This window comes from Oncorhynchus masou, chromosome 2 (genome assembly GCF_036934945.1).
Source record: "Oncorhynchus masou masou isolate Uvic2021 chromosome 2, UVic_Omas_1.1, whole genome shotgun sequence".
Taxonomy (NCBI): Eukaryota; Metazoa; Chordata; class Actinopteri; order Salmoniformes; family Salmonidae; genus Oncorhynchus; species Oncorhynchus masou.
In genome coordinates, this window is record NC_088213.1 from 52,003,657 (window position 1) to 52,027,607 (window position 23,951).

The 23,951-nt window shown below is 41.1% G+C and overlaps 3 protein-coding genes across 3 annotated transcripts in view; 2 read left to right on the forward strand and 1 right to left on the reverse strand.

Annotated features, from left to right (window-relative positions):
- The window catches only part of LOC135553204 (uncharacterized), a gene marked incomplete at its 3' end in the record, with an annotated part of 39,038 nt that extends 15,121 nt beyond the window's left edge, over positions 1–23,917 (forward strand). The window contains exons 4-8 of the mRNA XM_064985378.1: positions 19,673–19,724; positions 19,917–20,070; positions 20,186–20,222; positions 20,499–20,743; positions 20,940–23,917. Of these exons, the coding sequence (XP_064841450.1) occupies positions 19,673–19,724; positions 19,917–20,070; positions 20,186–20,222; positions 20,499–20,743; positions 20,940–23,917 (3,466 nt within the window). The remainder of the gene's footprint in view (positions 1–19,672; positions 19,725–19,916; positions 20,071–20,185; positions 20,223–20,498; positions 20,744–20,939) is intronic.
- On the reverse strand, positions 1,043–2,459 carry LOC135552039 (uncharacterized). Its single transcript, XM_064983413.1, has 4 exons — positions 2,387–2,459; positions 2,158–2,255; positions 1,531–2,015; positions 1,043–1,422 (listed from the first exon to the last, which is right to left on the reverse strand). The coding sequence occupies exons 2-4, from the start codon at positions 2,226–2,228 to the stop codon at positions 1,043–1,045; spliced, it is 936 nt and encodes a 311-aa protein (XP_064839485.1). The 5' UTR covers positions 2,229–2,255; positions 2,387–2,459.
- LOC135552048 (uncharacterized) lies at positions 2,627–14,227 on the forward strand. The gene is made up of 7 exons (XM_064983424.1): positions 2,627–2,702; positions 11,162–11,260; positions 12,150–12,287; positions 12,596–12,728; positions 13,091–13,363; positions 13,458–13,532; positions 13,892–14,227. Coding segments are annotated over exons 1-6 (720 nt in total). The 3' UTR covers positions 13,459–13,532; positions 13,892–14,227.
- Positions 23,918–23,951: the final 34 nt, after the last annotated feature.

Sequence of the window (23,951 nt, forward strand, 5' to 3'; positions counted from 1 at the left end):
AACCCACACAACCTCTTGGATGAGAGAGGTCAGAGGGCAAGTTATAAAGTCCCATTTATTTAATGATCATTTTTCACTTAATGGTCATCATGGTTCAATCCCATTTCTGAAAGGTTTATAGAAAAGTTCTGAAATTAAGTAGTAAACAGAAGAAAAGCAGGTTCAATCCCATTTCTGAAGGTCTGATGAATAATTAAGAAGGTTACCCCAGAGGCATTGTTCCTCCAACTTCCTTGGATGAGATGAACCACACAGAGGTAGAGGCAGAGGGCCTTCAGGGCTAGCCAGTCAGCCTGCCTGCTCCAAAGCCAATGTAAAATAATGTTCATTGGATTTTTATTCTGCCCCATTTCCTTAGATCTTTTTCATGGAACATCCAGTGTCACGTCCTGGGTCACGTGTTCCTGGGTGACATCCATCAGACTACCACAGCAACATCCCCTGAATAAAAAATGCATTTTTTTTATAGTGAGCAGAATGTAAATGATTCAAATGCAAACTCAACATTGGTTGAGCGCCCTTAACACTGGTCAAATAATACATTTGAAATGGTTCTTACATTAAGATGTCATGACAAACCTACACCTTCAGAGTGCTTTATAGAAAAGTTCTGAAATGCTTGGATGTCAGCTGGTCAATTATAATTTAATGGTCTATGGTTCAATCCCATTTCTGAAGGTCTGATGAATAATTAATATTGTTCCTTTCTTCAGGTGTGACGTCCACAACCTCCAAAGGGAAGATATGGGCCCCTTTCTGCCTGCATGGAACATCCAGTGTCACGTTAGGGGTGATGTCCACAACATTCAGGTGGGAAAAAGAAGAACAGAATGTCAAATGCAAACCGTGTTAACTGGTGATGTCTTCAACATTCAGCTTGGATGTCAGCTGGCAGAGTGGCGTGCCATCGTGAGAAAGAAACAATGTTCTGCCTCTGTTTTTCCACATGTCCACAACCTTCAGTGGAAAGAGATCTGCCTCTGTGTTAAAGAAGCCGGATCTGTGATGTCCACAACCTTCAGGTGGGAAGAAGCCGGGTCTGTTAGAGGTCTGTGTTAGGGGTGATGTCCACAACCTTCAGGTGGAAAGAAGCCGGATCTGCCTCTGTGTTAGGGGTGATGTCCACAACCTCCAGGTGGGAAGAAGCCGGATCTGCCTCCGTGTTACTGGTGATGTCCACAACCTTCAGGTGGGAAGAAGCCGGGTCTGCCTCTGTGTTACTGGTGATGTCTTCAACATTCAGGTGGAAAGAAGCCGGATCTGCCTCTGTGTTAGGGGTGATGTCAACAACCTTCAGTTGGGAAGAAGCCGGATCTGCCTCTGTCTTACGGGTGATGTCCACAACCTCCAGGTGGGAAGAATCCTGATCTGCCTCTCTGTTAGGGGTGATGTCCACAACCTCCAGGTGGGAAGAAGCCGGGTCTGTGTTATGGGTGACAACAACAATCCTGATGAGCTCTACTACTACAAGGCACCAAGATGTCATCAGAGCAGGTGTCTGTCAGAGTGCTCTCTATCATTGCTACTCACCTGCTTGGATGTCAGCTGGTAGTGTGGTGGAAACGGCCACCGCGAGGACAGGGGGAACTGGTAGGGTGGCTGCAGGGGGCTGGAAGCAGCTCTGCACCTCGTCCGCCACAAAGGCACAGACAGAGCTCATATAAAAAGGGCTCTGCAGGTCATCGGTGGAGAAGGACTGACTGATTCTCCCGAGGATCGACTGCACAGAGTCAAAAGCAGCAGCCCGGGAGAAAGGGATGTGAGGGGAAGGGTCCTTTAACATGCAGGATAGCTTCTCCACTACGGCCGCCACCATGCCCACGGCCATCCCGCTTATTAGGATTGGGTGCTCTGAATGGCCTTCCTCTGGCTGAAGCCACAGGGCCAGGAGGAGCCTGGGCACCACCTCCACCACCACCTGAGATGGGCTGAGCAGGTTGCTATGGGGCTCATTGGACTGCTCGCCCAGAATGCTCCTCACAGCTCTTTCCACGATGCTGTGGACCTTAGGATCGCTGAAATCAACAAAAAGGAGAAGACAAAGCTAAACGATGTGCAATGTGCTCACAGAGAACACTGTCTTAGTCTGTTTCTGCATAGTTACAGATGTGTAGATAAATGGATCAAGTCATATGCAGGGCAGTACATGGAACTCACATGTCAGCTGGCGAGGTGGGGTGCATGGAGCGGCGGAGCTTGCAGAAAGCCTCATGCTCTATGTTCATCATTTTTAGGCAAGTGTTTACTTCCCAGGCCTGCAGTATGAAACAGGAAGTCCCATTAGTGTAATTTCACAACAGATCTATTCTGCTGTGCTAACTCGTTGTTGAAAGGCCAGTAAAGAGCTCACTAACTTGTAGTATGTCTCTAACTCTCATTCTCTTACCAGCCGAGCGAGGTTGTTTCCTTCCTGCAGGGTTTCCTTCCACACCCTTCAAATAAAACACAGAGTAATTCAAGTTTCCTGGCTTCTGATTTTTCTGTTGTTTATTTTACCCACACCTCCTGGAGTGCTGCTGGTGGCAGGGAATGGCAGTGAAGGTGAGTGCTGACGTGGTACTCACCTCTCCCTAAGGGATTTTTTGCTCTGAGACACCAGCCAGTTGCTCATGTGCTCCGTGGTGACATGGGGCGGGACCTGGCCTTGACTCTGGAGCAGCAGATAGTGGACCATGAGCTTCTTCTGCAAGATGAGGTAAGGTGTGAGACCGTGCCACGAAATACCATATCATGTGCTTTCAGAAGGGCCTCACGCAACATTTCACAACTGCTCATGCCTCACAATTTGCAAGTGATATTAAGAACTCTTATGATCACCTTCTCTAAACTGTCTTGAAATACAACTCTCTTTCTGTTGTTTATGTTTTTGTGGGATGAATCTTACCTGTTTATTGTAATATGTTTCCTCCCAGCAGGCCTGCAGAGTCTGAAAATAAAGGCTGCTTCTACAGAATTCCTTTGAAGATAATGAAAATAATGATGCTTTGTTATGCACATTATGCACCGGCATTTACAGTATGCTAAAATTAATTTCTCCTAAGTTTACCTTTGTGGGACCATAAGTGAACTCCGGAATGCACCAGACCCTATCCATGGTAAGATGGGGAAGAAATGCAGCGCTATAGATATACGGGATGCTCTAGAGATAACAGGAATGACTTAAAGTCGCGAATGATCAATGACTGTGGAGTCGTCCAATATGCTGCACTTAGAATTGAGTTGTAGGCGATGTTTGGCGCAAAATAGAATGTTTACATTCTATTGCCATGGAGAAATGGAATGTGTAGAACCTGTATAAATGGGTAAGCTTCTATGTCTTTATTTCGTGAAACATTAAACTCTTTATTATGTCATAATGTGTTTTTGAGGACGTGGGAGCCCGTCCCGATTCATAACGCGATTATCCAGGTGCATGTTGGTTAGACCTACTAATCCAACCTTGGTTTACAAGTTAAATAAGTTATAATACATTGTTTATATATGCCTATACAAATCTATCGACCACATCCATTTAAAGCAATGATTGTCAATTGAAAATGTGGTTGTTGTGTTCTCCTGTTGTGCGTCTTGAATGTCAGTCCCCTTAAACACATTATTCCAATATTTCTGAGCTCTGAATTGACACAATGAACACTTTTGCAAAGATATTCGGTTAAAAATAAGAGTATGAATGACAATAAACGTATGACTTGGATTGTATGCATAATAGTGTCGTAAACAATATCTCTCAGCGTGGTAACTTTTGGTGTTGGAAATTATCCGTTAAAAGTCTCCATGGCACGTATCACTTCGTTGTCTTGTTGGTAATAGTAAAAATGCAAGACAGTCCGCATTGTAATGGTCTAACAGGTGTTTTTCATTTTGTTTCTCACATTAAACAGACATTTGAGAACGGAATTGCTTATAGTTGAACCGACGACCTCAACACCCAATCTTCTCACGCGCAAATACTCACATTCAGACTCATACATACAGCTGTCCTTCTCTCCCCATCCGTTCTTTGGTCTCTGGAGAAAACGAACATTGCCGCTGGGTGAGGACATCTGACAATGTCCTCTCCCGTTCATTAGACATTTTGTCTGCAGGAACTCGCTCTTTTTCACTCGGTCCACTCGTCCAAGTGCCGATGTATTTGTGGCCTGATGTGAACAGTACGAATTTGTGTCACTACCAAGGTCTAATGGTTTTAATTGACTGTTTTGTATTGTCGGGAAACTCACTTGTAGAATTCGCTTGCAGTAGGTCTCTTAAAAAAGAGAAGCCGTGCAAGGTTATTAAACCGAGGTGCCTAGTTATTCTTCTTTTGTTGATATCAGGTAACGTGCAACCTAACCCTGGCCCTGATATGCAATGTCTCCAAACCCTCTCTGATTTTAAATCAAGATCTGGTTTTGGTATTTTTCATTTAAATGTACGCAGTCAAACATTGAAGGGGTTAGGATTTGGGCTAAATCAACTGATGCTGATGTAATTGTGTTTTCTGAAACCTGGCTCAGCAAGTCTATTTTTGTGGTTACAATGTTTATCGCACTGATCGGGTTAAGAAAGGTGGGGGTGTGGCTATATTTGTAAAAACTAAATTCCCTGTAAGTGTGGCAAAGTCTGAAGCTATATGTAAACAGTTGGAATTTCTTGCTTTGAATATTGAGGTTTCAAAAGGTCTCTCTATAACTGTTATAGACCCCCCTGTGTTCTTGGTGATGCATTTTCTTCTTTGACACACCTTATGTCTAAACTTCTTTTCAGTGAAATGATCTTGATTGGTGATCTCAACTGGTGTTGGTTAAAGCCTGTGTCTGATGATTTAAAAATGTTTTGTAATTCTATGAATCTTACCCAGTTGATTAACTCACCCACTCGCCCAAATCTTAAATGCCCAGATCAATCTACCTTGATTTATTTGATATTTACAAATGTTCCACATAATTATTCTGCGGTTGGTGTTTTTTGTAATGATTTAAGTGACCATTGTGCTGTTGTTGCTGTTAGAAATACTAAGGTTCCTAGAACAAACCCACGTTTTATTCGTAAGAGAAATTTGAAGTGTTTTAATGAGCAGGCTTTCTTTCATGATTTGTTTTATTTTGACTGGAGCAGATTGAGTTTATCCCTGATGTGAAAACTGCCTGGAAATTCTTTCACGATAGTTTTTTCCAAATAGTAAACAAACATGCCCCATTCCGCAGGTTCAGGGTTAAAGGGCGGGTTAATCCATGGTTTTCTTCTGAGCTGTTTTGTATTATTCACAACCGTAATCTCGCCTGGGCTAAAGCAAGGAAATAATGTTCTGATACTGTTTGGCTTATTTTTAGGCAGTTACGAAACAAGTGTTCTTTTCTTCTCAGGAAGGCCAAATCTGAATATTTTATGTCTGTTACCACTGATAACCTGAATGACCCTGTCACGTCCTGACCTTAGTTCGTTTTTTTATGTCTCTATTTTAGTTTGGTCAGAGCGTGAGTTGGGGAGGGCATTCTATGTTTTGTTCTGTGTGTTAGATTTCTATGTGTTTTGCCTGGTATGGTTCCCAATCAGAGGCAGCTGTCAATCGTTGTCTCTGATTGAGAACCATACTTAGGCAGCCTGTTTTCCCACTATGGGTTGTGGTTTGTTGTTTTCTGTTTTGTGTTTATTGCACCTTGCAGAACTGTTCGTTTGTCGTGTTGTTGTTTTTTGTTGAAGTATTCGTATTTATTAAAAGTATTATGAATACTTACCACGCTGAACCTTGGTCCTCTTCTCCTTCTCCCGACGACAATCGTTACAGACCCTAGAAAGTTTTGGAAGGCTATTAAGTCGATGTCTGGTAACAGTAATGTTAATGAATTACCGTCATGTGTTTTGAAGGACTCTGTTGCTGTATATGACAAAACTGAATTGTTTCAATGAGCACTTTGTATCATCTGGTAGGCTGTTTGATTCAGTGTTCTCTGTCTCTGTACAACCCTGTGTGGATGAACCAGTGAGAGCTGGTCAAACTTTTAGCTTTTTGCCATTCTCAGTGCAGGTGGTACATAAAGCCCAGAAATCTTTAGATCAGAGAAAGCCTGCAGGTCCTGATCTTTTGGATCCCTGCTTTTTAAATCTGGCAGCTGATTTCATAGCTGAACCACTTACATATCTGTTCAATCTAACCCTGGAATGTAGTGAAATTCCAAAGATCTGGAAATCAGCATTTGTCCTACCACTTTTAAAAGGGAGAGATCCAACTCTTTTAAATAATTATAGGCCAATCTCAAAGCTGTCACCCCTGGTGAAAATACTTGAAACCCTTGTGAGTGAACAGCTAAAATAGTTTTTATTTACTAACTCAATTACAGCAGCCATAAAAGTTTTAAATGATATCGCTGAAGCCCTTGACAAAAAACAGCACTGTGTCTCACTTTTTATTGATCTCTCTAAGGCGTTTGATACAGTTGATCATGCTATACTAAGCCAGAGATTGTTGAGTGTAGGTCTTTCAGAGCATGCAGTTGCATGGTTTGCTAACTATCTGTCTGATAGAACTCAGTACACTCAATTTGATGGGCTTATGTCTGTTAAATTGTCTGTCTTTAATGGTGTGCCCCAAGGATCTGTACTTGGTCCTCTCTTATTCACTATATATATAAATTATTTAGAAAATAATGTCCACAATGCACAACGTAATTTTTATGCTGATGATACTGTTATTTACTGTTGTGCCTCGTCTCTTACAAAAGCTTCCCAGAACTTGCCAACTGCTTTTTATACTGTTCAACATACCTTGTGTCAATTGAAGCTTATCCTCAATACTGACAAAACTTAACTAATGGTGTTTTCTAATGCAAGAAATAGACCTTTCACCTATTACTACCTGTCAGGGCAAGGAGATTGAGGTTGTAACCTCATATAAATATCTTGGAATTTTAATTGATGACGGCTTCTCTTTTAAATTGCATATTCAACAACTTACAAAATAATTGAAGCTGAAATTGGGATTTTATTTTAGGAATAAGGTCTGTTTTTCTTTTGAAGCCAGGAGGCTAGTACCAGCTACATTTATGCCTTTACTAGACTATGGGGATATTTTATATATGAATGCTTCCTGTTTGAATCAATTGACACCCTTTACCATGGCACTGTGAGATTTATTTTAAACTGCAAAACCCTTACTGCACTTTGTATACCAGGGTTGGCTGGCCTTCTCTCTAGTCACTCGTAGGCTCAGTCACTGGTATACTTTTATTTACATAGCCGTTTTGGCTATCTTTTTATTTGGGCATTTTTATTGTTCAGAAATGTGGTGGGTACTCTCTTCATTCGCTGGACTTTACCCTGCTAACTGTTCCAAATGTCCAAACTGAATTTGGTAAAAGGGCTTTTATGTGCTCTGCGCCATCGTCTTGGAACGCCTTACAAAATACTTTTAAACTGGAAGAACTTGTCCCGATTGGTATTTTTAAATCACTGATGAATGATCTTGAGATTGATTCCCTGACTTGTCAATGTTTTTAATTTGCTGTTTTTGATTTTGTTATACTCTTGTGAATTCTATGGTTTTTACTAGATTACTTGTTGTTTTTGATGCTGTTTGTCTGTAATTTTTGTAATGACTTGGTGCTGCCTATCTTGGCCAGGACGCTCTTGAAAAAGAGGTTAAATAAAGGTTAAATAAAATAAATATTGCACAGACACACTAAAGCTGTACAGTGTAGTTTGATAAGTCTGTTTCAATTATTTGCAGATGTATTCCCTATTATTTACAAATTGAAAGATGTAACATTTGAAATGAATGTGGCAGAACAGTTTAGCATAGAGTTCCTGTGGGTGTCTTCTCCTTCAGTCTTTTTGCCTCCTAGACCTCGTTTCTCATTACATGGAATTTCCCCAGTGCCAACTTCACATGAGATGGCCGCTGTCTACTGTCATGTGGTGCTGAAAGACAGATATCGCTATGCCGATATCGCTGCTGTCCATGGTCCTGAAATATACAATCTCGGCTATTTGCATATGTACGACCGTCCAAACTTGACCCCACACACATTGATGCTAATCTCTCACACTTTTGAACATTGCACAACCTGCAACAAGACACTGAAAGAGCATTTTATTCCAAGTGTGTTTGTGTTTGAATCAAGACCCGAAGAAATAAATCAATGTGTGGATGTTGATTGGACAATGTATATGTGCTTTGCAGAAGCACATTTTTTTTGCATTCCCTGTAGCGTGTATTTTACTGGAGTATGATCAGATTGCTTTGTTTATACCAGAATTAAGATTTGGTCTGAGAAACTATGCCGATTACAGCATGATAGCTATTTTTTTAAACAAGGCAATGTATAAATGACCCCCTTGAGTCGCTCATTTATCACTTTCTTGCAGATATACAGTGCCTTCAGAAAGTGTTCATACCCCTCAACTTTTTCCTCAGGATTTTGTTTTCTCCGGGTTTTGGTCATTCCATGCCCCCATTGTGCTTTTTGACCTTATTTTTTTTCCTCCCTTGTTCCCACTGGCCCGCTCCATGATGACCTCGCTTTGCACCTGTGCCTCGACAAATGATTGTATTTAAACCCTTAGTTTCCCTTCATTTGTGCTCTGTGTTTGTAAATTAAATCATCAGAAATATCCAGCCTAGTGTTCACCTGTAATTCCAAATTCTGGATAAAACCACCAATATGGATGCTGTATAAGGACTTTTTTTAAGTACTGCATCTTCTGGCCTCTGCTACCACTATTTGTGGCTCAGTTGGTTAAGTCACTGTTTCTCAGGACAGGTTCCTTATCCTCACACCCATTTTGTTTTCTTACAGCCTGAATTCCAAATGGATAAAATTATATATATTTTTTTCTCATCTCACCCAGCTGCAACAATAACCCATAATGACAAAGTGAAATCATGTTTTTCATTTTTCTCAAATGTATTGAAAATGAAATACAGAAATATCTCATTTACATAAGTATTCACAAAACTTACACAATACACAATACTTCGGCGATGTCATCTACAAAATTGCTTCCAACACTCTACTCAGCAAACTGGATGCAGTTTTCACAGTGCCATCCGTTTTGCCACTAAAGCACCTTATACCACTCACCACTGCGACCTGTATGCTCTAGTCGGCTGACCCTGGATACATATTCGTCGCCAGACCCACTGGCTCCAGGTCATCTACACGTCCATGCTAGGTAAAGCTCCGCCTTATCTCAGTTCATTGGTCACGATGGCAACACCCACCCGTAGCACGCGCTCCAGCAGGTGTATCTCACTGATCATCCCTAAAGCCAACACCTCATTTGGCCGCCTTTCGTTCCAGTTCTCTGCTGCCTGTGACTGGAACAATTGCAAAAATCGCTGAAGTTGGAGACTTTTATCTCCCTCACCAACTTCAAACATCTGCTATCTGAGCAGCTAACCGATCGCTGCAGCTGTACATAGCCTATCGGTAAATAGCCCACCCAATTTTACCTACCTCATCCCCATACTGTTTTTATTTATTTACTTTTCTGCTCTTTTGCACACCAATATCTCTACCTGTACATGACCATCTGATCATTTATCACTCCAGTGTTAATCTGCAAAATTGTAATTATTAGCCTACCTCCTCATGCCTTTTGCACACAATGTATATAGACTCCCCTTTTTTTCTACTACTGTGTTATTGACTTGTTAATTGTTTACTCCATGTGTAACTCTGTGTTGTCTGTTTACACTGCTATGCTTTATCTTGGCCAGGTCGCAGTTGCAAATGAGAACTTGTTTTCAACTACACTACCTGGTTAAATAAAGGTGAAATAAAAAAATAAAAAAAAAAAAAAATAAAACATGTTAGAATCACCTTTGGCAGTGATTAAAGCTGTGAGTCTTTCTGGGTAAGTCTCCAAAAGCTTTGCACCCCTGGATTGTACCATATTTGCAATATCACAATATTTACAGTACCTGTCAAAAGTCTGGACACACCCACTCATTTAAGGGTTTTTCTTTATTTTTAATTTTTTTTTTACATTTGAGAAAAATAGTGAAGACATCAAAACTATGAAATAGCACAATTGTAATCATGTAGTAAGCAAAAAGTGTTAAACAAATCCAAATATATTTTATATTTGAGAGTCTTCGAAGGAGCCATCCTTTTCCTTGACTACTTTGCACACTCTTGGCATTCTCTCAAACCTTTTCATGAGGTAGTCACCTGGAATACCTGGAAACAACCAATAGGTTGTTTTGTGACAAGGTAGGCATAGTGTACAGAAGATAGCCCTATTTGGTAAAAGACCAAGTCCATATTATGCCAAGAACAGCTCAAATAAGCAAAGAGAAACAAGTCCATTGTTACTTAAGACAAGAATGTCAGTCAAAACGGAAATATTCAAGAACTTTGAAAGTTTCTTCTCGTGAAGTCGCAAAAACCATGAAGCGCTACGATGAAACTGGCTCTCATGAGGAAGACCCAGAGTTACCTTTGCTGCAGAGGATAAGTTCAGTAGAGGTAACTGCACCTCAGATTGGAGCCCAAATAAATGCTTCACAGAGTTCAAGAAACACACACATGTCAACATGCACTGTTCAGAGGAGACTGCGTGAATCAGGCCTTCATGGTCGAATTGTTCCATTGAAACCACTACTAAAGGACGGACACCAATATTAAGAAGAGACTTGCTTGGGCCAAGAAACACGAGCAATGGACCGTTAGACCGTTAGACTGGTGGAAATCTGTCCTTTGGTCTGATGAGTCCAATAAAACTTTTGAGAAAATCTTTACAGAGCTTGTTTTGCCAAGGAAAGTGAAAAGGACTGAGGGAAAGTAAAATGGAAAATACATGGAAAGGAACATGGAAGAACCTCAAAGAACATTGCATTTTCAAGATCATGTAACATCAAACATAACATCAATATGCATCTTATATTCCTGCCCTTACAGAAAACCACATAATTTCAATTGACATTTTATGTGAAAACATGTTTTGGAACACAACGTGATCACATTTTCACATGTGTAGTTTAATGTAATCACATGTTGCTTTACATGTTATCTTCACATGAAAACATATCTTCACATGTAAATTTTCTAAACAATTCCACACTCAAGGATCTTACTAATGTTTTAAATGCACATGTCTGATTGTGCATGCAAAGTCACATCATTTGTTTAAGTATTTGTCAATGAATCTATGGCATACTTTCGCTGTTGCACTGTTGTAGCAGGAGAAACAGCAAGTTCTGGCCAAGCGCTCACCATTCTGCAGAATAAGGACCAGAACTTTACAGAGGTAAACTGTGTCTGTTCTTTTACTATTACAGGTATGTAACAGAACTTCAAACGTTCAAATATATACACAATATGTAATAACATGCTATTTAACAACTTTGTCCAGATATTATCACGTTAGGAAAGGTTTTGTTTTGGCTTTGTGTCGAACTGAGTGAGAGAAGAATGTGATTTACATTGAGTGAGAGTATATGTTAGCTTGATGCTAGCTGAGTTAAAAAAACAAACATTTACGAGTCACAGAGACTATGTTTACTCAGTAGCTTACTTGTACTGGATTTTGTCTAGGAGATTTTTTTTATCAAGAATCCGTTTGTTAGGGATTTCTGAGTTGGTTTTAGATGTTATTGGTTGTTTTGTGTAAAATTGTGCTCACTAGCTGGTAAAGTGGCCGAGCACGCTCAGTCTGGTGGACTTTTAGTGCATACAGTGAGAGAGACGATTTTCTGGAGGTGCCACTATCTTAAAGCTGAATGTAATTATTGTCACTTTTCTATAGAGGTAGCGGTATATAGAGAAACATTCAGTTATTTATGGTTTCATATATAGGTGTTTCTATTGTATGAATGTGAAATACATTGTGGTTTTCATGTGAAACCATACACTAAGACAGGGTTATTTGTGGAACATTTTTGAATTCTGCTTTAGGTAAAGTGCATTCATGTTGTGTTATTTAAAGTGTGCACTTGTTTGATGTGAATATTTTCAAAGTACTAACAAGAAAATAGACAATTGAACAAGAGAAAAAAACATTCTTCAGAATAAAGAAAGCGCCAGAACTTTGCAGACTAAACTTGTGTCCGTTCTTTTTACTATTGCAGGCCACCTCAGCTACACATGTACTCTGTCTGCACACGCATCCACGCATGCACATACACACGGACAAACACACACTAATGTTCTCTCTCTTGTGTTTGTCAGCAGTTCATCGTGGCCCTGTTGTTCGCCTCCTTCACCAAAGCTCTGTCAGGGACCTACATGAAGAGTGCCATCACTCAGAGAAACACTTTGACCTGTCCAGCTCTCTCATCGGACTCATAGACGGCAGCTTTGAGATGGGTATCAACAATAACATTGAGTTGCTTGAGAATTCATGTAGTAAAAACCAGATACAGACTACAGTATGATCGATTTTTCTTGTGGTTCAATCAGAGTCTGCTCTCAATACTGTCCAGTTTTATAGTTGTTCCTATTAATTGATTGACTGACGTTTGTCCATGACTCTACTGTCAACCTCTAACATTGTTTTATTTGATGCTGTGTTGTTGCAGCCTGGTATCCAAACTGATACGCCATTTTTAGTTTAAAAAATAACTGTGTTTATAATTTGCGATTCCTGACTACTGTAGTGTTGTGGTTTCTTGCAGGTAACCTGCTGTTCCTGGCTGTGGTCAGCCATTTGGGGGCGAAGCTGCACCGGCCCAGGCTCATTGCTATGGGCTGTTTCCTCATGGCTGTAGGATCCTTCCTCACAGGCCTGCCACACTTCTTCATGGGACGGTAAAACAACTGAAATTAAACTTGTACTTGTAGAGATACTCCAATGCGTAGGATAGTTTCACTTTAGAAATAAAGAAATGTATCCAGTTTTTGATTAATCTCAGGTAACTTAGAACTAAAGTCTTGTGTAATTGGTCAGCTGCTTGATTATGTTTTGGGGCCATACATGTTAAGAGAAGGGACCAGAAGATGAAGCAGTGGTTCCAACCAGTGTCTCCACTGCTCAAGGGCCCACTTAACTGCCAAAAGCTCCCAGTTGTATACATCATAGTTGCCTTCCGCTGGCGAGACCTGCTTGGAGTGAAAGGAGCATGGGTGCAGTTTCTTGTCCTCCTTGTTCCACTGTGAAAGGACCACACCAGCTCCGGTGTCCGGGGCGTCCACCTCTACCACAAAGGGACGAGTAGGATCAGGATGAACGAGGATGGGTTCGGAGGAGAAACGTCCCTTGAGCTCTATGAATGCCCTGTCAGCCTCGGGATTCCTGCAAAAACCTGCTTGAGTGAGGTGGGACAGGGCCGTAAATGTTCCGGAGGGGGTTTTGGAGAAGATCGGGATGTCGTCGAGGTGAACAAAGACGAACCGGTTCAACATATCCCTAAGAGTATCATTGATCAATGCCTGAAAGACTGCTGGTGAGTTCAATATTCCAAAGGTCATGGCTAAATACTCATTGACCACTAGGGGTGTTAAAGGACATTTTCCTCTCATCTCCTTGATTCTCTCCAGATTTTAAGCGTTGCGGAGGTCCAGTTTGGTGAAGAATTGGATTCTTAGTGCCAACTCCGAGGCGGCGGACATCGGGTAGGGGGTAACAATTCTTGATCGTAATCCTTTTCAGCCCTCTGTAATTGATTCAAGGACTGAAGTTTGGGTCAGAGACAGAGAGACAAGGGATGCGATTAGACATGCAGCCCAATTATGATATTTTTTCACTAATTGGTCTTTTGACCAATCACATTAGATATTTTCGTATCAGCTCTTTTTCGGGAATATCTGATTGGTCAAAATACCAAATACTCAAAAAAATGACTGAATTGGGCTGCCTGTCTCAACGAATCCATAGAAACCTGGACATGCTCCAACTGAAATGTTCCCTCCTGTCAGTACTGATGTTGAATGGCATTAAATACACTTTTTTTGTTCTCTCCCATCCCCTGTAGGTTTGTTGAACATGAGTGGAAATGAAACTCCAGCACACTAGTAGCACTAAAGATGTGTGAGTATAACTTTCCAGGTGAGTTGAACCTGCCTGTGGGTGCAGTGGGGATATTCCTGGGAGGTCTACTGATGAAGAGGTATAAGCTTGGCATTGTGTCTGGATCCCAGATGTCTTTCGTCATCTCCTTCATGGCCTACCTCCTCCTCCCTCTGCAGTCTGGCACTAAGTGTGACAACGTTCAGGTGGCTGGTCTGACCCTGTCCTATAACGGGTAAATATGACATCTGATTGGTTGGTTGGTGGGTTGATAAAAACAAAAGTTTTGATCAGTGGAATATGAGGGAAAGTTTAACAAAACACACATGGGCTTGTGCCGGGGCTCCCTCTTGTGGGAATATACAGTATGGTTGTTACTGAGCCAGGATTCCTGGCTGTTTTGTCACTGTGCCTGTGTCAATGATAGTTCAGCAACAATTATTTAAACATCATTATTACCAGCCATTTTCTCTGTCCCCCTGGTGTACGATGGCAGCCTGTTGTCAGAATGTAACTGAGACTGCTCCTGCTTGGCTGGGAAGTGGGACCCTGTGTGTTCAGACAACGGCATCACCTACACCCCCAGCCTCGCAGGCTGCTCCAGCTTTACAGGTTACAGCAAGAACACTGTACCAATACTATTAATGTACTGAGAGTACAAAACATTCACAGGGATGCCGGCCCATGTTGACTCCAATGGCTCCCACATTTGTGTCAAGTTGGCTGTATGTCTTTTGAGTGGTGGACCATTCTTGATACACACGGGAAACTGTTGAGCGTAAACAACCCAGCAGCGTTGCAGTTCTTGACACAAACTGGTACCCCTGGCACCTACTACCATGCCCCGTTGAAAGGCACGTAAATATTTTGTCTTGTCCATTCACCCTCTGAATGGCACACACACACAATCCATGTCTCAATTGTCTCAAGCTTTACAATATATTTTTTAAACCTTTCTCCTCCTCTTTATCTACACTGATTTCAGTGGATTTAACTAGTGACATCCATAAGGGATTATATCTTTAACCTGGATTCACCTGGTCAGCATATGTCATGGAAAGAGCAGGTGTTCTTAATGTTTTATACACTCAGTGTAACTCATGGCACTGACATGTACCACTGCATATACATTCAGAGAGTTTGGTATTTTTCCTGGAGGGCCACAACTTTCAACTGTTCTGCCTGCGGCTATGGAATCCTGACCTGTTCACCGGACGTGCTACCTGTCCCAGACCTATTATTTTGACCATGCTGGTAATTTTTGAACATCTTGGCCATGTTCTGTTATAATCTCCACCCGGCACAGCCAGAAGAGGACTGGCCACCCCTCATAGCCTGGTTCCTGTCTAGGTTTCTTCCTAGGTTTTGGCCTTTCTAGGGAGTTTTTCCTAGCCAACGTGCTTCAAGACCTGCAATGCTTGCTGTTTGGGGTTTTAGGCTGGGTTTCTGTACAGCACTTTGAGATATCAGCTGATTTACGAAGGGCTATATAAATAAATTTGATTGGATTTCAATTTGTCCGTGATGTGTACGCCGAGGAACTTAACTTTCCACTTCTCCACTACTGTCCTGTTGATGTGGATAGGGAGGATGCTCCCTCTGCTGTTTCCTGAAGTCCACGATCATCTCCTTTGTTTTGTTGAGGTTGAGTTTGAGGTTATTTTCCTGACACCACTCCCGAGGGTGTAGCATAAGAACAGCTTCATTGGCACAATGGACAATAACCTTGCACGATGTTCTAATCTAACATTCTAATCTATATCTGCTTAATATGTAAATTATGTCAGTGTTGGAGCCCCTGGCTATCCATAAATGAAGAAAAAAAACAAGAATATGGTGCCGTCTGGTTTGCTTATTAATATAAGGAAATGTAAATTATTTATAGATTTATAAGTATCAAAAATGTATATTTAAAATCAAATACTTTTAGACTATTGCTCTAGTATTTTACTGGGTGGCTTTAACTCTAAAGTAAAGATACATTCATAGAAAATGACTCAGTCATGTATAACAATTGGGTAATTTTTCCAACACTGCACTGGTTCGTAGTCGCCCTCAAGAGTTCTTCTCAAATTACTGCATTTGATTTGTTATTTAAAAAAATGATTTTACCTTATTTAACGAGGCAAGTCAGTTAAGAACACATTCTTATTTACAATGTTATCTATTGCTCATCATTGCTGTCATTACTTATTTATTTGTTGTCTCATCACATTTTTGTACAAAAAAACGGAAACGGAGCTTATACACCAGTATTTATTGTTTCAAAGATAAGAGTGGTCTTTTTAGTGGTATGGGGATCCAGTATTGCGTCGCTGATTGCATTGATTGACAGATCTTCCCTGAAGTTGTTTTATTACGTCAAAGTGCATTCACATTATGACGTTGGCTGAAAGCTGAGTTACCGTATAAAATGCGGTAGTTTATCTCTTTGGTAATCACTTGGTAAAGTTTTACATGATGGGAACATAGGCTCCAGCCATAGACTTTAACCATGGAGGATAATAAGGTAAGCCTATGAATTGCAAACAGAGAAGCCCCATGCAGTGGTGCAGGAACCGCTGCACCGTCTTGTTTTATGTTGTGGCAGGAACCACAGGGTACACAGTCCATGCCGATAGGGGTGCCGCAAGTAGTGGCAGCTGGTTGGCGGTGTGGGCTAACGTTAATGTGCCGCTAATATTATCATTTTTAATATTGTAAAAAAAATATGCATGAAAATAACCTATGGGACTTGTTATACATCAAACCGTGCTTCTACACCTGCATTGCTTGCTGTTTGGGGTTTTAGGCTGGGTTTCTGTACAGCGCTTTGAGATATCAGCTGATATACGAAGGGATCTATGAATTGATTTGATTTGAAATATGATCCTTGCAAAGATAAGAGCAGTAGGCTATTTATCATAATTCTACCTAAACTATAATAATAATAGGTGACTCCATAACATATTAATTACGAATCTTGATATCAGGCAATAGGATCTATGTGTATTTATATCTAAAACCTGTTCTGTAAAAAAAAATGTATATAATTGGCCATTATAAACTGGGTGTTTTGAGCCTTGAATGTTGATTGGCTGAAAGCTGTGGTATATCAGATTGTATACCACGGGTATGACAAAAACATTATTTTTACTTTTCTAATTAAGTAATCTATTGCCGAGGCCACATGGATGGCACAGTCCATCACGCTAAGACGTGATACTGAAATTGTATATGGTTATATTATGTTAAAATAATGGTGCAACACTAATAAATCAAATATTATTTTATAACAAATGCGCTTTCTCCTGCATTGGATACGGTCGCTGTCCGTGGTTCTGAAACATAATCTTCAGTGCTCCGTAGAATTGCCGCCCTTTCCTATGTTGCTATGTGCATAATAACAAAGTTAACCAGCATATTGGGATTGAGAACAATGCTGCAGAGGCAGCAGCAGCAGCAGAGATGGGGAAACAGCCCTGGCCTTAGCCTAATTGTCTAAGAAAATTGAGGAGATAGGAAAACCCAACTAAATTAGGTCTATAATCAATAGCCTAATTGTTAAATGTTCCTGGCTTTGTAAATCATCCATATATATATTACCAGTCAAAAGGTTTTTTCTTTATTTTTACTATTTTCTACATTGTAGAATAAGACATCAAAACTATGAAATAACACACATGGAATCATGTAGGTATCAAAAAAAAATCTATTTTATATTTGAGATTCTTCAAAGTAGTCACCCTTTGCCTTAATCACAGCTTTGCACACTCTTGGCATTCTCTCAACCAGCTTCATGAGGTAGTCACCTGGAATGCATTTCATAAATTAACAGGAATTTAACAACTGCATAGGGATATGTTTTGGATGACTGGCTGCGAATGTTTATTGAATTGTTTTATTTCTGCCTTTTCTATTCCAGACATTCTGAAATTCACTAAAGCATCCCATGTATGTAACTTTAGTCTTTCACTTTTCAATGATTGTTAAAAATTAAGTATTAAGTAAAGTAAGTAAAATTAAGTAAAGGAATTTCTTTCCTTCTTAATGCATTTGAGCCAGTGAGCATTTGATCAGTTGTGTTGTGACAAGGTAGGGTTGGTATACAGAAGATAGCCCTATTTGGTAAAAGACCAAGTCCATATTATGGCAAGAACAGCTCAAATAAGCAAAGACAAACAACAGTCCGTCATTACTTTAAGACATGAAGGTCATTCAATCCGGAAAATTTCAAGAACTTTGAACGTTTCATCAAGTGCAAAAACCATCAAGCGCTATGATGAAACTGGCTCTCATGAGGACCGCCACAGGAAAGGAAGACCCAGAGTTAACTCGGCTGCAGAGGATAGGTTCATCAGAGTGAACTGCACCTCACATTGCAGCCCAAATAAATGCTTCACAGAATTCAAGTCACAGACACATCTCAACATCAACTATTCAGAGGAGACTGCGTGAATCAGGCCTTCATGGTCAAATTGCTGCGAAGAAAGCACTACTAAAGGACACCAATAAGAAGAAGAGACTTGCTTGGGCCAATAAACACGAGCAATGGACATTAGACTGGTGGAAATCTGTCCTTTGGTCTGATAAGTCCAAATTCCAACAATGTCTTTGTGAGAGTAGGTGTACAGATGATCTCCGCATGTGTGGTTCCCACCATGAAGCATGGAGGAGGTGTGATAATGTGGGGGGTGCTTTGTTGGTGACACTGTCTGTGATTTATTTAGAATTCAGGGCACACTTAACCAACATGGTTACCATAGTTTTCTGCAGTGTTACGCCATCCCATCAGGTTTGCGTTTAGTGGGACTATCATTTGTTTTTCAACAGGACAATTACCCAACACATCTCCAGGCTGTGTAAGGGCTATTTGACCAAGAAGGAGAGTGATGGAGGGCTGCATCAGATGACCTGACATCCACAATCACCCAACCTCAACCCAATTGAGATGTTTTGGGATGAATTGGACAGCAGAGTGAAGGAAAAGCAGCCAATAAGTTCTCAGCATATGTGGGAACTCATCAAGACTGTTGGAAAAGCATTCCAGGTGAAGCTGGTTGAGAGAATGCCAAGAGTGTGCAAAGCTGCCATCAAGGCAAAGGATGGCTACTTTGAAGAATCTCAAATATAAAATATATTTAGATTTGTTTCACACTTTTTGGTACCTACATGATTCCATATGTGTTATTTCATAGTTTTGATGTCTTCACTACTATTTTACAATGTAGAAAATAGTAAAAATAAAAAAAAGCCTTGAATGAGTAGGTGTGTCCAAACCTTTGACTGGTACTGTATACATATATACAGGAGTAAGACAGATATAGCTTCTGTTGCCTGTTTGAGTATTTGTTTAATAGCCTACTGATTCTGTGAGCACCAAGCCTCATGAACCGCCAAAATGTTGAATTAAGCAATTTCACAGATTCGGCTGTTTTTAATCTTTGCTATGCTGTAATAATACAGTGTCACCATCGGGCTCTTTCTTGAGTCATTTGTGTGTCTTAATTATTTATTCAAACAGTGGGCTTAAAGCATCAGACAAGCTCAGTGCCTATGTAGGTGATTGTATTCAAACACATAGGGTGTGTCTGATATGGAAAAATACATTTTAACATTAGAACAGGAAGTCTCTCGGTCTATAAATAATTGATTTCGTCAGGGACAGCCCTATAATCATTCTTACCCTTGCTCTACTCAAAGGGCTGTATTGGAATGGCTTCATACAGTATCTACGTGTATATCATTGACTGTATTGTTTTTTTAGACCAAGAGGACCAAGAGAAACAAAGTGGAGCAGATCACTGATACAGATGCAGGTCATAAATTAAACTCTAATTTCACTGAATGTAATCCTTTTGCATGTAAATGTGATTTAGTATGGACATCTATTGAGCAGAGGTAATACATACTTGCCTTAGAATGATACATGTTTTCTGACTTCTTTACCTTGGTGAATGCTGCTTTGCACACATGTCCCTCTACATCTGTGGAATTCTCTGGGATGGCAGTTCAGGGGACATCTCACCAGGGACAATCTAATGAAAAGATCCTAAGTGAGTGTGTCTCCAGGGCCTGTCAGACCAGGGCTCTTGACCTCCCGCCAATCGATCCGGATGCTTTCAACCCGATTATCATCCGGTTTCTGGAAAAACTTACTGAAGAGTATGTCCAAACTTCTATTGTAGTATTTGAATGCAATGTCATCTGGAGGATTTTATAAATTGTATGTGTGTTGGTGTGCCTTTTGGTGCTAAAAACATCTAATTATCTCCTGTAGGCAATGGAGGCAGTTAAGCATTGGCAGGATGGACCCTGTAAGTCCCTTAACCTTGAAAATGATTCATAGATATATAAATAGATGTTTCAAGAAAATTAGATACAAGCCTTTTATCTATCTTCAGTATCATCCACATTATCACAAACAGTTATATACAAAGAGCTTTTTAGTAGCCTACTGCTTTTCATGCTTTCCAATGTATGCCACTTTCATGATTCTCATGAACATATGTGAGATTGTTGGTATCTCTTTGAGGAGCTTGGTTTCAGAGCCCGGTTATGAGTAATCTACCTACACTGTTTCGGTCCTACAGGTGATGAGGGCATTGCTTGCAGAGATGTGCCTGCAGATTGTGCGGTTTGTATCTGAGGCCATCCTGGAGGTCATCATCCCTGCAATTTTCCGTTTTGTACGGATATACAGCCATGTGTCTCCAGTATCCGGCAAGTCTCTGACAGAATCAGAGAGATCCTCTAGCACAAACCTGAAGGTTCGCAAGAGAGGCAGCAGCAAATCCTCAAGGTCTTGCACGGCCAAATCAAGCTCCTCTCGTAATGGGTATGTTCAGTCATTCCTAAAGTAACCGGTTTCACCTAACTATTCATAACTCATTTTGTGAAAATATGTTTTGTTATCTGTGTAACAGTTTACTCTTAATGACCAATTTAATTGATTACTGAATTATGCATTGATGTGACTACCGTGTCTACTATTGATTATGGAATGCTGTATTGTTTGCTTTGTATTCTCAAAGGTCTCAGACAGTGTTGCCAAATACTCAGGGAGATGGTGAGTCTATTTCATCTGAGCCACTCAGTGACTTTTTTGGGATCACTGAGGACAGTCTCCTCACTGGTGTCCAGGATTCCTTCAAAAAGTCACTGAACAATGTCCTCTGTATCCAAAGAGAGGGCCAGGTAGACACTCAAAGTCTATCCCGGGTTATTGTTGGAGAAGTGTCAAAGAAGGTCAATTCCATAATCTCTGTGGCCATCCAAACTCCCATCTCTGGGCGAATGTCCCCTGTCATTTTTGCCAGTGGTGGTGTCTCCAGCACCAAGGTGGTTGAGGAGATGGTGTCTGGCATTTCCAACATACTTCAGATGTACATTAATGGGAAGAGTGTTGAGCAGAGTGTTGTTCTCATAGAGGATGGTGTTGAGGTGGATATGACACATTTAACAGGACAGGTCATGACAGCCCTCAGTGGCACTGTTTTGAACTTCAGCAACAAGGAGGAAAATGAACCCGACAAGAGGGAACTGCTTTGTGTTGTTGCTGACCACATGAAGATGCTTGAAGCTTGTAAAAGTCCCGAGGAGATGCTAAAACAAGGAGAGAGCAACCTAAATATCAAAGGTGCCAAATCTAGTCTTCGTCTGTCAACACAAAGTATGGACAGACTACTCACTGAGGAGTTTCAGACCAAGGCCATTGAATCGATCCGGGAGATCGTTAAAAGATTCAGGGGTTGTACATCATGTTGTTCTGGCACTACATCATCTAGTCCAACTCCTAGGATAGGTGAGATCAGAGACCTTATGATTGACCCTGAGGCTTCTGAGTTGGTAAGTACCTTTGTTTCAGACATGGACAATCTTACCCAGTCTATCAAGGCATCCTGCTCCCCTGCACAGCGTGAGCAGATCCTTCTTGAAAACCATCAAAGTAAGATCTGGTCTTACACTGTTGGTTGTTACTATGACATGAAAAATACGCTGAAGAGGCTTCTTACCTGTCCAGAAAAAAGGGATCTCGCAAGTACATTTGTGGAGAGCACAAAATATTCTTTCACAATGGTTCCAACTTTGTGCCTGGACGTCGGTCATTCCAGTAATGGTGAGGCTGACACATCAGACTCCATTTTTTGTAAACCACTTTTAATAACCCCCTCATCTATGAATGAACAAAAAGGACAAAGTGAGACCCCAAAACCTCTCTTGGCTCTCAAAAAGTATTTGCAAGACCAAGTCCTCCTTGACACCACAAAAGCGATTGCCAGCCAGGTTCTAGTCTTGTATAAGACTGAGGTGATGGAGAAGTTCTCATCTTCTGTTGGAGAGTGTGATTCTGAAGAGTCTCTGGAGGCCATTCTATTTGTGGATGGCATCATGTCTGACTTGAATGATTTCACCAGTTCTTGTTCCGCCTCACCATCTGAGTTGTTAGACAGTGAACAATGTCTCTCCCATCTCACTTTTCCACTTGGTCTGCAGGACAGCACCACCAACAGTGAATCTACCCAGAGTCTTCCAGTTATAAATATGACGAAACTCTCCAGTGTGTCTTTCCAGACAAAGGCTAGAAAGGCAGTGAGTGAAGCTCTGAGATCTGTCAACCCCTTTACAAACAGCTTACTGGGAGACTCTGAAGCATCTAAATTACTGGACACTTTTGTAACAGATGTGGAGACTATTGTTCAGTCCATGCAGGCACATGAATCTGAAATTCTCAGAATTTCAAAAGTGAGCACCCTTTCTGCTGCTCGTATTATATATCATAGATTTCGAGAAATGCTGAGGCGTTTTCTCACTTCCTGCCAAGACTCTGTAAAGGTCATCGGTGGTGTTACACCAATACATGATGAGACTCTCAAACAGGCTCCTAGTGAAAGTTTAGATTCTCAGGTGACTTGTAATAGGGATTCTCTTGAAATCCAAGCGGACCTTCAAACCTGTACCAAGGAGGTCATTAGTCAGATCCTCACTGTGTATCACTCTGAGGAATCCATGGAGGAATGCCTCTCTAGCCTAAAAGGAGATAAAGAAGACCTGTCCAAGCTTTTGGATGCCGTTGTTTCTCAGATTGACGTCCTTGCCGCCTCCAAATCATATTTATCTGTTGATGACTATGCTGTCAATACACAGGACAATTTGCATGGTGAGATCAACAATGATGAGGAGGAGGCATCCTCTAGAAGTCTTAAATCCACAGCCTTTGACAAACTATGTACTGATGCATTTCAAACTAAAGCCTCACATATGGCTGGTGGGATCCTTCAATCAGGGTTAATTGGTATTGTAAATACCAGCCTTGATGGTAGAAGTGCAGACATTTGTGCAGAGTCCAGTAATGATGGTGATGATAGAGATGTCAAAATCCTTCAGAAGAGTGGAACTCCATCTTTATTCACCTCTTCTCTGCACACCAATTCTGCAGCATCCAACATCGTCAGAAGCATCACTAAAGACGTTAGTAGCTTCACCCAGATGACTAAAATGTCTGATGCTTCAGTGTCTGGCCAGTTAGAGAGATCCCTGTCAGCTTCAACCCTTCCTGTCAGTGTTCACAACGGGGCCAATGTGAAAGGAAAGATCATTTGGCCAGGCACTGTTAACCTGTTCAACAATGTGTTCACCAAGGTCAAGGATTTTTTTGCCCAGCAACAACCGGTCCTCCTAGACAATGTGGTTGAGGCCCCCAAACATGCCGAATCCATATGCAGAACAGCTACTTCTACAAAAATGACTTACAGTGAACATGAAGGCAGCCAGACCAGCATGGTAAATTATTCCAAAGCCTTAATTAGTCAGACTCTGATGACAATCCAGAGGAGAGTGTCTATGTCAGAGAGGATGAGCACTTCAGAGAAAGGCCTCTTGACTCGTTCCATCGTGGGCTCCATGTTGGAGGATGTTGACATGGTGAGAACTGATAGACACGAGATACACCGGCCATCCTCCTCAAAGTCCTCCCTGTCCATCACCTCTGCCATGACCAGAGGGTCCCAGAGTGATTTTACAAATTCTCTTCCAGGCACTCCAGT

Excerpts from the sequence above, each read along its gene's own strand:
- LOC135552039 (XM_064983413.1), bottom strand. The coding sequence starts at position 2,228 with ATGATGAACATAGAGCATGAGGCTTTCTGCAAGCTCCGCCGCTCCATG. Across the intron at positions 2,016-2,157 it reads CCCACCTCGCCAGCTGACAT|CGATCCTAAGGTCCACAGCA; the intron begins GTGAGTTCCATG and ends TGTTGATTTCAG. Across the intron at positions 1,423-1,530 it reads ACCAGCTGACATCCAAGCAG|ACCCGGCTTCTTCCCACCTG; the intron begins GTGAGTAGCAAT and ends CCCATAACACAG.
- LOC135552048 (XM_064983424.1), top strand. The coding sequence starts at position 2,627 with ATGGGGCGGGACCTGGCCTTGACTCTGGAGCAGCAGATAGTGGACCAT. Across the intron at positions 11,261-12,149 it reads CTGTTCTTTTACTATTACAG|CAGTTCATCGTGGCCCTGTT; the intron begins GTATGTAACAGA and ends TGTGTTTGTCAG. Across the intron at positions 12,729-13,090 it reads CCACACTTCTTCATGGGACG|CTCCGGTGTCCGGGGCGTCC; the intron begins GTAAAACAACTG and ends GGACCACACCAG.